General features: G+C 41.5%; 1 protein-coding gene across 3 annotated transcripts in view; it reads right to left on the bottom strand.

Annotated features, from left to right (window-relative positions):
* The window catches only part of ARHGAP26 (Rho GTPase activating protein 26), a 494,532-nt gene that overhangs the window by 16,437 nt on the left and 463,918 nt on the right, over positions 1-14,177 (bottom strand). For 2 of the 3 annotated variants that reach the window (XM_060093556.1, XM_060093557.1), the window contains one exon: positions 677-787. In XM_060093556.1, the coding sequence (XP_059949539.1) occupies positions 677-787 (111 nt within the window). Of the gene's footprint in view, positions 1-511; positions 788-14,177 lie in introns of all 3 variants that reach the window. The other variant, XM_060093555.1, reaches the window with a different exon arrangement.

The following is a 14,177-nucleotide window of genomic DNA, read 5'->3' as shown; positions in this document are numbered from 1 at the left end:
GGGAGCACCGAGCATTCCTGGGACTACATGGGAGGTGAGGAGGCAGCCACGAACAATTTAAAGAGAAACTGCTTCATATCCCAAGCCTTTATTCTGTGTTATATTCATCTCTCTCCCAACTGGTCTGGGTCTCATCAACTAGGTGTCAGTACACAAGGCTGAAAGCCCAACCCCACAAATAAATGTTGCCTGATACTATCTGATAAAAATGAGGGAAGAAAAGGCCGGTACGTGTCTCAGCACTGCTCCCTTTGATATTATCTTATGCTAAAGCACAGAGAGCCCCATGATCCAGAGAGTGATCCAAACAGGAGCCCATTCAAGAGGCACTCTCTCCCCAAACTCTAGGCATCACGGATAAATTCAGTAACCAGAGGAAGGGCTCAGAAGGGTGTGGAAAATGCCATGCTGGTTCATGCAAATAGTCCCTCCCAGCTTTGGTCTCTGAGGCTGGAATCCCTGATCAGCTTTGGATAAGCAGGAACGGATTGGTCATCATCCGTGATTTTACCTGGAGTCTTCATGAACTGCTTCTTCTGGCCTGTCAAAAAGCAAGTGCAGGTTTGGATGGCAGGGAACAAAGTTGACGAGGAGGCTGAACACTGCATGAAGAGAGGACCAAGCCAATGAGAGAACAACAGCAGCAACAGAAAAGCAAACAAACCCTGCAACAGACCTGATGGGGGATGAGTCGCTGGACGTGGATGAGGTGGGCATAGGGCTGGATGGCGCCGAAAACATGGGCCAAGATGGCGAGAGGGGTGAAGTTGGGCTTGGATTCGGGGGGCTGCAAGACATAACCACCAGAAAACTCGTCAGCACACAGGGAAACCACAACGGGAGCACAGGAGGTTCAGGGGAGGCCAAATGACAGGGAGCTGGAGACTGGAGGAGCACTGAAACTGTTCTCAGTGCCAAGTCGCATCTCTCCAGGCCAAACTCCGTGTCTTCCAAGTAATGCCTGCTCTGGAACTCCTCGGAGTGTTAACATGTCTCTTTGCCCTGAAGAACAACTGCTTTCTAGGTGGTAGGAGCTTCCTCAATTGTGTCCATTGTGCCTTTGGCCATGGGTGAAAAAGGCCCTGAACCCATGTCCATGGGTTCCCACACCCACATCCTATCACCGACCTCCATCTGGGGCAGGGCTAGCTCACAACCAGCCTTCAGCTTCCACCGTGTGAGTGTTTTTAAAGTCGTGTCTCAGCAAAAATGACCATTCTTCTGGGCCACACAGGCCATTCCGCCAGAAAACAACTTCCTGTTTACATTTTTTAACGAAATGGGCCGTGTGCCATTGGAGACCCCGAGAAGGACTGCATTAGAAAAGTGATAACGGATGGAGGACAGGGCTGGACACGCACCTCTCAGGAGAGGGCATACAGCTATGGGCAGGGCATAGTTGTCCCTCTGAGGTTTGCTTTCTAGGCTTATTCTTTCTTTTTTCATGGATTTGGGGCATTTTGACGCTCAAAGAAAGAGTCTCAGATGGAAGGCAATGAAAAAATGAGGAACTGAAAGCTTAAATTTGTCGTTTTGTTCTTTGATGGGTGGCTGATCAAAAGTTTGGAGAGGACAGGTTGAAACTACTCACTAAAATATGGTTTGTGGATCTTAACTAGTCACGCTAGCCCTTAGACTTATTTCCACAAATTACACAAATAAACATCTTAGTAACTCTGTAAAATTGCACTAAGTTCCAGATAGTGCAAACAAACACCAATGACTGAGAAAACAACCCGGAAACCACCCAGCCACAACACCACCTGCAGCCCTGAGCCCCAGCCGGTGGCTGGATTATGTGGCCCAAGCACTGTACAGAGGTGAAAATGACAGCAATCCAATTCCAGGGGAACAGACTTTCTAAACATACTGGGATTTAGCAAGAACACATAAATGTCCTACTGAATGAGACATCTTCAATTCAGATGAGAGACTCAATCAATAATGGCCTTAATTATCTACAGCTATAACATAAATTCCTACGGAAATATACAGTAAAAACCCATTGTGTGAGTTCATCAGATAACCTTGGACTAATTGAAAGAAACATTTATTAAATGTCACTATATGCATTATATTTCTAGAATATAAATTTCATAAGCAGGGATTTTTGTTTTTTTGTTTACTGCTGTATCTCCAATGCCTAAAATAGTGCCCAGTAGGATTTCAATAAATATTGAATAAATTAATGAATCTCATTTAACCCAGCCATCTAGCCAAGAGGCACTATTATAATTCCCATTTCATAGATATGGGAACTTGGGCCAATTTGAGGCTTGCTTGAAGATATCCAGGCTGTAATTGTCAGGGCCGAGGTTCAGAGCCCAATCCCCTGGCTCCAAGCCCAGGGCTGTTGCCGCCGCAGTGTACCACCTGTGGGGTAGCAGGACTTGCTCTGATCCTCTAGGCCGTACCAAGCTTCTTTACAGACCCAGCCAGAGCACTAGAAACCTTAACCACTGATTTATGAGTTTCCTTTAGATGCCTACCACATTTGCAAGGGAAAACGGGAATGCAGCAACAGATAGTCCCAGCAAGACTCAACACATTGTAAATTCCAACAAAATCCCCAATTCTGCCTCCAGTCTTGTGTGTGGTAGATTCATATAGCAGATGGAATTCATATAACAGAAGAGACAGAATTCAAGGAGTATGGCTTTTTTCTCTTCTTCTCAATTATTCCAGCAATAACTACTTATTGAACACATTGTGCGATCAAGACAGTAAGTGCAATACAACTTAGCATTTACCAAGGTCCCTGACTTGATGAGCTTACAGTGTATTTGACAAGATGGGACAGATTAAAAAACAACTGTAATATAAGACAGTAAGTAAGCTTCATCAGCTAAGGGATCAGTTACCCTATGATTAGCTTAATACCTGCTCCCACACTTGATTCTGTCTTGGGTCCCAGAAGGAAGTGCTGCCTTATTTCTACTGGGCAGTCAGTCCTCGGTTAATCCGTAACTGCAGCTGGTGAGAAGGGCCTCTCTTTCTTAGTCCCCTCCCCACAACTGCCCCCCTAGATAGTGACCCAGTGGGCAAGGCCTGGCTATTCCAACTGAAGCCCAGCCTGGGAACCCAAATTCTGACCAGGGACAATCTGGAGGTTTATGAGAGCAGCCCAGGCCCAGAGGCCTGAACTAATCTGTTCCTTTGGTCAGTGGCCAACACAGGACAATTAAAAAGTCCTTAAGACCTTTTTTTTTTTTTTGAGTTTTCTTTTTAGTGGCTTTTATAAGTAGGAAACACCTCCAGCTTCCTACCTCAAGTGTACCAAGAATCATGCCTTTGGCTAAAGGCATAGTTGGAAACATATTCTATGAACACAATGTGGGTTCTGAATGTTTTTTAACATCCCTGGATATCTAAGTGGTTCTTGGCCACTTAGTACATGGCTGAAATTATCTGGGGGTGCGGTTGGAATGCAGGACATTCATAACGATTGTAAGAAGTTACTCTTCAATCTCCATGTCCATTGCCACAGTATTAACTGTGATTTTTAAGAACTAATATAATTTCATTTGTTTGCTTGTGTCTTGGTCATAGCAATAACATTTATTTGCTATAAAATAACCACAATCTAAAACTTATTGCCACTATGTTTCAGTGTAACAGTAAAATGCATACTCCACAGTACTTCTATGATTTTTTAAACTACTGATTGGAATTATACTCTTTGTTAATTGGTACTCCAGAGGCACATCAACAAAACTCAACGTCAACAATACTACTGAACACTGTTATACACCACAATGACTGATGCCTGTAGCAACAGAATGACTGTAAACATATAAATGTTCCTCAAAGAAACAGAGAGCACATTAGCTATCAGTTTTGATGCAACTTAGAGAACACACAGGTGGAAAATAAGATGCACAGGGGTGATGATAATGGCCCAAGACTATTTGTATAGTCTTATACTCTGACCACAGAAGTGTCTGGCTATAGGTTACTTAAAGTGACAACAGCACTCCTAAAAAAATCCAAGACAAAACAAACTAAAAATGGCCAGCTTTGGTATTGACTCTGAAACCTCCCATATCGAATTCTCAAACTCTCTTCCCATTAATGAGGAGAAGGATAACAAATGATTGGTGTTAGGATAGGAGAAAATAATTTTATAACTACAATCTTAGCAGATGGTCCCCGAAGGCTTCTCTACAACCTCAGAGTCCAGCTGAATGCCCTAGCACATTTTTCACCCTAAATATTCTTGGGGTCCCGCCAGGCCCCCCACATCAGGGCCCAACTATAGCAACAGCAGCTTAAACTTTAAGGAACATTTGCTCGTCTGGTTTGGGTTCAGGTGGAAGGCTTGCATCGGGTTTAGTTTGCTAGTCCACGGTGTCCTCAAAAGGAGTCACACAGCCCCAGTCAGTCCCTTTGACATTCACTGGACAGGGAAGAAATAATGGTTTGGGAAGATAAGGCTCAAAGGCCTGGCAGCATGCTGGGATGTGGCTGAGCGTGCAAGTACAGTGTGTGGCAATATCGTCAGCTTGACACCCTTCTGTGGTGACTCACTTGACTGATGGGGCATCTGGAGTACCAGCCAGGGCATGACTACCAGGCCGTGGACAGGGCTGTCCCAGCAGGCTCCCAATCTGACCATGGATGTGGGAGACCCTCTCATGGCTCCACACCATGGGAGTGAAAAACCTGAGCTGGTATAAGATAAGCAGTCGGCAGACCATTAATCAGAAAGCTGATCTTCTTTAATTCTGATATGCAAAATTACAGATGGCTATGTAGGAAACTGGAAAATATCACAAGAAAAGCAGTAAAATCACACATAATTTATACTGCTGATAATCACTGTTAACAGCTTGCCAAATTTCTTCACTTGTCTTGGGTGGGGTGGTGTTGCAGATAACACTACATACATAGTAGCGTATTTTTTTCACTTAAGTATTTTCTGATGTCATTAAGTAGCCTTTGATATATTTTAAAAATCATAAAACTCTTTTCCCACTAATGAGGCTAAAAATAACAAACAACTGACATTAGTTCAGAGAAAATAATTTTTAAAGTACAATCTTGGCAGATGACCCCCTGAAGACCTCTCTACAAACCCCAGAGTATTCTCAGACCTACAGGATATTCTACTGTATGGTAAACCCTGATTTATGTACCCCTTCTCTTATTGTGTACATTCAGATTATCCCTCTTCGGCCATAGTACTGCAACTCACATTCTTGTAGAGGATCACTGCCTGTGTCTCCAATTGTTTCCTTAGCATAAATTCCTGGAAGTCAAATTAGTAGGTCAAAGGCTGGGAGCCTTTTTTAAGGGTCCTGATACATCCTAGCAAATAGCCTTGCAGAAAGGTTTGATGGAATTGTATTCCCACCAACAGCATATGGGGGCTGCCCCTTCCCACTCACCACGGCCCCACAAGCACAGAGAATGAGCAATTTAAAAAATCAGATGGACTTTTTTCCCCCCAGTCCACAAAGGTTACCTTGGACTCTTCTCTTTCCTAGCATTTCCATGGTAAAAACAAATACAACTTTTCTCCCGTGTTGTTTCCATCTGCAAGCAATGTTTAATTTTCTAAAGGGCATTCTGCCAAGAAGGTAGTGTGGGGAAGGAGACAGGCAGATGGATAGAGAGACAGACAACCGCAGCCTGTGGGGTGCTGAACCCCTGGCCATGTGGCGTGGCTGATCCAACAGAAACGGGGACTGGTGGGTGGTTGGCTTAGTCTAGGACTCTCAAAGACAGGGCTAGGTAGGGGGGATGAGGTACACATGGGGAGCCAAAGAGTGTCTCGCCAGCTGCGTACTGTGGAGAGGTCACAAAACTGGCATTGACATCTCTCTGCCAGGCAGTGGTCTGAGACCTACAGGCTGGGTTCCCGGTCATGGATCTCAGGCTTGACCTGAATGCTCACTCCCTCAGTCCCCTTTCCCCATCAGGCCTAGAACGGGGATGGTGCTATTAAGTTCAAGGGGGACTGCCTGTATTTTTTTCTTTCTCCCTATAATGAGAGAGGATAGAAAATTCCATGAAAACCTGTAAAGTCCCATCTTATCTAGTCCTGAATTAGTGACTTCTTCTTCCTTGGAAAATATCCCTTTATGTCTTGCGTTAAAGTGCCATAAAAAGAGAGGGAAAATCAAACTCCAGTTGGGAAAACAGGGTCAAAAGGAGTACTAGTAAGCTGGATAGTGGTGAATCAGAGTAAATGATACAAAAACCAATTTCTACTTGTTGAAAATTTGAACATATTCTTTACGTGTCTGCTGAAGCTTTTACAACACAGAAATCCTATCTACGTCCTGAATTTTCAGTATGTGCTTCATGACTTCACAAGAGGAAAAGTCCACATGCCCCCAAGTTGCACTGCTCTGTATTCTTTTCTGACTCTTACAAGCGTATGCACAGTATTTACAGATTCTTTCCCTACATCTAATATAATTTAATACACATTTTTATTCAGATAATAACAGAGTCCTGATTCTTATTTTAATGAGACTAGCTGGTGAAATCCCCTTAAGGCCCTAGCAATTATATGCAATTGCTTTTAAAATAGTTTTTAAATAATTTGCTTTTAAAATAGCTTGACAAGTCTACAGGGCAGTGGTTCTGTTTTTCCAGCTTTTAAAAAATTTTCTGAAGTTTAAGTTCCAAATAAGTTTCAAACTCAGATGGAGTATGTTGGAAAAGGCATACAATTCTGCGATTAAATAAAATCCAAAATCTTAGAATAGAGAATCTGTTATCCTTAAGGTTCCTCCAAGTCAATAAATCGAACCCTCTCATGCAGAATAACAAAGAAATACAAAGTAGAGGGAACAACTCTGGATTGGAAGTAGAGATGCCTGGACAGTGGTCTCAGTTCAACTGCTCACTGCAGGGGAAAAACCCTCGAGGGAAAGAAAGGACCAGCAGGGTAAATGGAACAGATGCCTCTATTGTGCTCTGCGCTGCACAATACTAATGGAGGGGAGTATTCTTTCCTCTTAATTAAACCTGAGGATAGCCCCTCAATCTTTTTCAAAATCACATTTCAGCTACATCAGAACTGGTTCTTAAAATAAAATGTATTTACTTTCTTTCAACTAAATAACCTCACAATTTATGAAGTTATTTTTAAGGAAACGCGGAAGCGTTTTGGGAGCACTTCGAAGGGTCTATAAGGTGACGTTTGCTATTTCAAAAGATTGGAATGGTTGCCGAGAAATCCCAGCATCTCCTTACTATACTGAGCGCAGTACAACTGTCATTCTCTATATAATGAAGATATTGCAAAAACAAATGTATTCACTGTAACAGAAACAGAAAAGCAATAGTGGCACTAGATTCCATCCTCTCCTATCCTGAGGCAAAACTTAGGTTTGCTCTAAAGCCACCATTCTAATGCTGGGTGTGTTTAAACTATTCTTAAAATCTACAAGCAAGAAACTGTAACTGCCTCAGGGGATTGAGAATGGGGACTGGGTACACAGGCACAGACTGGACATTCACTTTATATTTTACATTTGTTTATACTGTTTGAGTTTTTAAATCATAAGCCTATATTATTTTATAATAATAGTGGAAAGCACTCTTCTATAAACGGCGCTAGGATAACTGGATATCTGTATGGAAAAAGTGACACAACCTCTACCTCATATACCTAACAAATGATTTCCTGGTGGATTACAGATCTAATTGCCAAAGGCAAACAATAAATGAGGGAATGCCTCTGAGAACTTGGGGTTGGGATTTATCCAACAGGGCATAAAAAGCACTAAGCATAAAGGAAAATACTGATATACGCAACTACATTAAAATAAGAAATTTTATGTACCAAAAGACAACCTTAAAAGAGAGTAAAAAGACAGCCTACAACATATAAATACATAAGGGCACATACAAGACTATACACAGAACTCCTACAGATCAGTAAGAAAAAGGTAGACAACCAAGTGGGAAATGGGCAAGAAATTTGAGCAGGGACTTAGAAGAGAAAATGCAGAAGAAGGGGGCTCACCCTTTCTGTACTGCAGAAAGCGTAGATTAAAACCACAGTGAGATGATCCTGCTCACCTACCAGAACGACTAAAATAGCTAATATCAAAATGCTGAAAATACCAAGTGTTTACAAAACATGGAACAACTGGAATTCTTATACTTTGCTGGAGGAGGAGTGTAAACTCCTCCACCCACTCTGGAAAACACTTTGGCATTATCTAGCGAAAATGAAGTTATCATTCTCCATGACCCCGCAGTTCATTCCCAGATGTATACCCTAAAGCAGGGGTGCCCAACCTGGGACTGCATGCGGCCTGTTAGGAACCGGGCCGCACAGCAGGGGGTGAGTGGCGGACGAGTGAGAGTGAAGCTTCATCTGCCGCTCCCCATTGCTCCCCATTGCTCACATTACCACCTGAACCGTCCCCCTGCCCCCACCCCCCAGTCCATGGAAAAACTGTCTTCCATAAAACTGGTCTCTGCTGCCAAAAAGGTTGGGGACCACTGTCCTAGAGCACAGTGTGTATATATGAGAAGACATATATGAGAATGTGTAGAGCAATTTATCTGTAAAAACAAAAACTGGAAACAAGCTAGAAGTTGAGCAAAAGTAGAATGGAGAAATAATTTTAGTATACTAATGCAATTATGCATTCTGCTGCAATGAAAATAAATAAATGAACTACAGCTACACGAATGACTTTTAAAACTGTTGAGCAAAAGAAGCCAGACTCAAAATAATAAAACAAAATATTACATTTTAGGGGTGCACCAAGTCAATCATTATTTGCAGATTCTGCAGTCGTGAATTCACCTATTTGTTAAATTTATTTGTAAGTCCAGAATCAATACTCAAGGTGCTTTCATAGTCATTTGCGGACACACACAGAGTGATGAAAAACTTAAGTCACCCTGAGTCACCCAACATGCACATTCCCAGCTGAGGTCAAGCAAAGGGATGCTCTGCCTTCTGTTCCAGCTCTGTAGTGTCCCTATGTGCAAGAAGGCTGTGACATGCCTTACAAAGAAAACATGTGCTTAGTAAGTTTCATTCAGGCATGACTTATAGCCCTGTTTGTCCTGAGTTTAATGTTAATGAATCAATAGTAATATTAAGTAAGGTGTCTTTAAATAGAAACCCATGTAAAACAAGGTTATGTACTGATGGGTTGACAAAAAAGTTGTAACCAGAGACTTGTAGAAACCTAACCCTGTATTTCCTGTAGGAGCAATGGTATGATATTCACTAATTCAGTGTCTGTGGTTACTTCATGGACTGTTACTATTGCAAATAACAAGAACCTGTATCGAAGAGCTAAAAATATAAATAAAAACAAGGAATTGATTACTGTAAACATCAGATCAGTGGTTACCCCTGTGGGGAAGGAGAGGACTGTGATAGGGGAAGAGAAAGTGACAGATGTGGGTGCTTCTGGGGTCCTGGCAAGGTTGTATTTTTGACCTGGGGGGCAGTTGCTAAACAGTAATTTGTGAAGTTGTATAATACATCTCACGTAGTTTTCTATATAATAAAAAATACGTGCAAACCTACCTTAAAACCCTTAGGGACAGTAAGTATATCAGTGTATTAACAGCATTCTCTGGGTGATGAGGGTAAATGTAATCTTTATTCTTTGTGCTTTTAAAATATTTTCCATATTTTCTACAATTAATATGTTACATTTAAAACCAAAAAAATTAATACATGTTAATAGAAGAAATACTCTCCCTAATCATACAAATGGCTACTTTTATTCTCTAAAGGAAGGATGTTTTAATAGGGGCAAAATGACAATTCCGTCTTTGTTGCACCAATCTGTGGTTTAGGTTGCACGACACAGTTGGCAGTTCCCAACTGTTTTTACTGTTTTTCTTCTTTTTTAGTCAAATACAATCAACAAATATTTACTGAGTGCCTTTCATATGCAAGAACTAAATTTCCCATCCTTCTGTCCTCACTGAGGAATTATGTTGACTCCTCTAGAGCCTTTTTTATTGGTAAAGTTATTATAGTAAATCAGTGGTGTTTTCCTTTCCCCCGCACATGGGGAAGTCGAGGAGGACATCTCTGATGTCACATTCTGAGTCTGCTGACAAGTTAACAACACTGGCTGAAAGTCCTTGGCCATCTGGCATCCCTTTCTATACGGTCTGCTTTCAGGGAGTATTTCCTGTTTGGACTAGGGAGAGGAAAAGGAGGGAAAAGGATTTAATAAGAATCTAAATGTCCACCGATGAAAACAAAGGAGTATCTAAAATTAGAAGTGGTGGCCCAAGATACTTGGGTGGCCTAACAGTAACCCTAGGCAAAAAGGATTCCTTGAAAAAGGAACCTAAAATATTTCACTATGTTCACTACTCTCAGCAATAGAAAAAGCACTTCTGCTAAAGGTAATATCCAGGACAATTAAATTAAACTCCTACAACACACAAAGCTTGGTCCGGATACCATGAAAGGCGTATGAGGCAAAGAGATAAGGAGACATGAACTTTGATGCTAAGGCCATTGGACTTTTCTCCCTGCAAGCAAATAGCTGGCTTCCCTCAAATTCTACTGTTTATTCTTTAGTCTAAACATGTGGAAAATTGTTTCTGATTCGATTTTAACCTCCTCAAATGTCTTCCCCACTCCATTTGTATCACCTATCCCTGGCCTTGCTCCTTTGGTGTGACCATACCCAAACCCCACGTTCTCCCTACTACCATGCATGCCCTCCACAATGGCTGGCTCAGGCTGCAGCGAAGAAATGCAATCTCACTGGGCTTCACAGTGATTTTCACCCCTTGTTCATTTGGTTCTGGGGAGCTTATTGACTGGACTGGAAAAAACTTTAAATGATTTTCCAGCAAAGTCACCCTTTCCAGTGGAAAAAAAGAGTTTTAACATCTGTGAACAAAAACAAACTGAAGGAAAATGATTTATATATTCTCTAGTTCTTGTACTCCAAAGCCAAACACCCACTAAGAATTCAGTGAAAACAGACACAGCAAAGTACCATTAATTCTAATCTCATAAAATTAAATTTTCTATTTTTTTCAGATCTGAGGTAGATCCAAATTTACTATGAACAATCTATGAGTGACTAAGCCAATTTACAATGTCAACAAGATTTTTCAATACAGATTGCTTAACCTAAAAGAACCATTCGTGGTGATGATTTCAAAATGCAAATCTGATCATGTCATGTCTTTGCATAAAATACTCACTCAATGATTCCCCATTGTTTCTAGGGTGAAGACCAAGGCCTTCCTATCTTGACTACTCTAAGAATCGCTAGCCTGGTTTCTTTACCTTTTACCACTTGAATCCATCCTACTGCACATCATCACTACATGAACCTCCTAAGCATATAGCTTAATAACTACTTGTTGAATGTTGTTCAACAAACAGCATTTTCCAACTCATAAGCTCACCAATACCTACTGCATGTAGAATAAATTGCTTGCCCTAGTAGAGTGGGATATGTAGTTACAATTTACTCGTGCCCACCAGTTTTCCAACTCCCGTTCTTCTGGTTCATTTGGAGAAGTTCTTCTAGACCCCAAGCAATACAGGGGGGTCCAGTGTCCCACCGATGTCACCGCATTGGCAGGCATGTGATCCAGGCTGGCCAGTGAGAGGACCCCCTTCCTCCTGGCCACAGTGGGTCAGTGATGGACAGGTAACTCATCACAGTTCATCCATGGGGTCTAATATATGAATGCTCTTCTTCATGGATGCAAAATCTAAATGTATTGGCTGAGGGTAACCAGAGATCCTTTTTTCCTATAACATGGCAAACATCTGTCTGCAAATGAAGTTTTGTTTTGTTTTGTTTTTTAAAAGAGGGAAGAAGAGCCAAGCAAAATAATAATTTGGGCTCCTGGATTCAATTGTGCTTGAGGTTAGATTCACCCTGAGATTTCCCAAAACTGTAAGCTTATAACTTCCACTTTTTCCCTAAGCTACTTGGGTTTCTGTCATTTGAAAGACTTTCACAAGACGTCCTCAATGTTCTTCTTTGCAGTCATTACTTGCCTCCAAGTCAGCAAACTTTCTTAAGGGCCATTTAGTAAATATTTTAGACTGTGGAACAAGAGGCAAAAATTAAGGGTATTACATAGCTACTTACATAAACATTTAAAATGTAACAGTTTAACAATGTAAAAGCCATTCTTATTTTATGAGCTGTAAAGTAAAAATAAAAACAAACAAACAAACAAAACCAAGGTGACAGGCTGGATTTGGACCATGGGCCATCGTTTTCCAACCCCTCTTGTAGTCAAACTGGTTTACACGAGCCATGAGCATGCTTGTAAGCCTTTCACTGCAATGTTCTTGCTGGTGATGTTTTTCTCCCCTGGAATGTCTCTTCCCTTGCCACTAACTACTACCCATCCACCACTCAAAGCCCATCTAAATGTTAACTCCCACCTGAGGCTTCTCTGATACCACAACAAAGTGAGGTCTTTCTGCCCTGAATCCTCCTGAATTCTGGTCTTGACACTACCATGCATTGTAATTATCCTAATCCTATTGCAGCTCTTGCACACTGTGAATGCTTAGTCAGTTTCTCTGGAATTGACAATATCTAAAGGCTACACTGAAAAAACAAAAAAAAAAAAACCCCAAGAAACAAAAGAACCCAGACATTTCTGAATCAGAATTATCTGACATCATAAAACAGAACAGCTCTCACTCCGGCGTTGCCATGACAGCTGTAGTACAGCCACTTGTTTGCTTGTCTAGGGTGGTTATGCCCAACAAGTACGACAGAAGGGGCATTTCGGACATTTTGTTCCTGGTGGGGCGGCAGACAGGCACGTTGGTCTAGGCTCTGATGGACTCCTGTGACTCAGTCTGCTCACTCGTGTGAGCAGTCAGCAGTCCCTTCTGACTACTGCATAGTGTTGCTCAAACTCAGTCATCTGGGCCTCACCCTCCAATCTTCTAACCATTGTATGTGTTTTAATATAACAACAGATACTGTAACATATAGTATATAATATTAATATATAACATTTTAATATTTTTCTCTAAATTGATCTTCTTAATAAAACAGAAGCATCTACATTAGTCCATTCTAAACAATAAAACCTCATTATTATTAAAATGAAGAAGAAAAATTCGCCCAGGCACCATTTAAAACTTTCAAGTACAGGGCTTCCCTGGTGGCGCAGTGGTTGAGAGTCCGCCTGCCAATGCAGGGGACACGGGTTCGTGTCCCGGTCCGGGAAGATCCCACATGCCACAGAGCGGCTGGGCCCGTGAGCCATGGCCGCTGAGCCTGTGCGTCCGGAGCCTGTGCTCCGCAACGGAAGAGGCCACAACAGTGAGAGGCCCACGTACCGCAAAACAACAACAACAACAACAAAAAACAACTTTCAAGTACCTCAGTGCCACAAGGCTCACATTGTGGACATTTCTGTTCTCAGTTACCAATCTTTTTATTTCCTCTTGCAGAAACACAGCATCTATTTTCCCAAGATCTATTTAGTTACCCCAAAGAGTGAAATTAGTTAATAAAAAATGTGTATGTCCATTTCAGGCAAGGTGCTGACAGTCATTTAATATTTTTCCCCTCTTAACTTTGATATCATTTGTCTATACTATCATCATCATCATGTCAACATTTATTTACTGTGTTTTGCATTCCTGGGAGAGCAGAATTTTTAAAGGTAGTTTTATTGAGGGATAATACTATGAAGTTGACTCCCTATTTTAAGTGTACAACATTGAGAGAGTTGTGTAATCATCACCCATAATCCAGTTTTATAATGCTTCTATCAGCCCCAAAAGGTCCCTCCTGCCATTTGCAGCCAAGCCCTGCTCCTGTAACCAGCCATAGGCAACAACTGATCTACTTTCTATCTCTAGAGATTTGCCTTTTCCAACATTTCACCATAATGGAGTCATACAATGTGTGATCTTTTTTGTCTGGCTTATTTCACCTGCAGATGTTTATAGTGGGCCAACAGCTTTCAAAAGGCAGGCAAGCTTTGGGAAGCATTACCTTGTTTAATTTTTCCAAACAACCTCAGGAATAGGTACTATTATTCTCATTTTTCAGATGACAAAACAGAAGCTTATAAAGTTTAAGGATCTTTGCTTAAAGTCAATTGTCTAATTAGTGGATGAGCTGGGATTTGAAACTAGCCCTAACTCTTAGCCACTATGCTATCTGCCTGGTGTTTAAAAAAAAAAGTCTCAAGATGAAACCAACTGAGATTTTCCT

Source organism: Mesoplodon densirostris, chromosome 3 (genome assembly GCF_025265405.1).
Source record: "Mesoplodon densirostris isolate mMesDen1 chromosome 3, mMesDen1 primary haplotype, whole genome shotgun sequence".
In the NCBI taxonomy this organism is placed as follows: Eukaryota; Metazoa; Chordata; class Mammalia; order Artiodactyla; family Ziphiidae; genus Mesoplodon; species Mesoplodon densirostris.
Note: the sequence above shows the minus strand (reverse complement) of the source record. Positions and strands in the feature narration are given on the sequence as shown.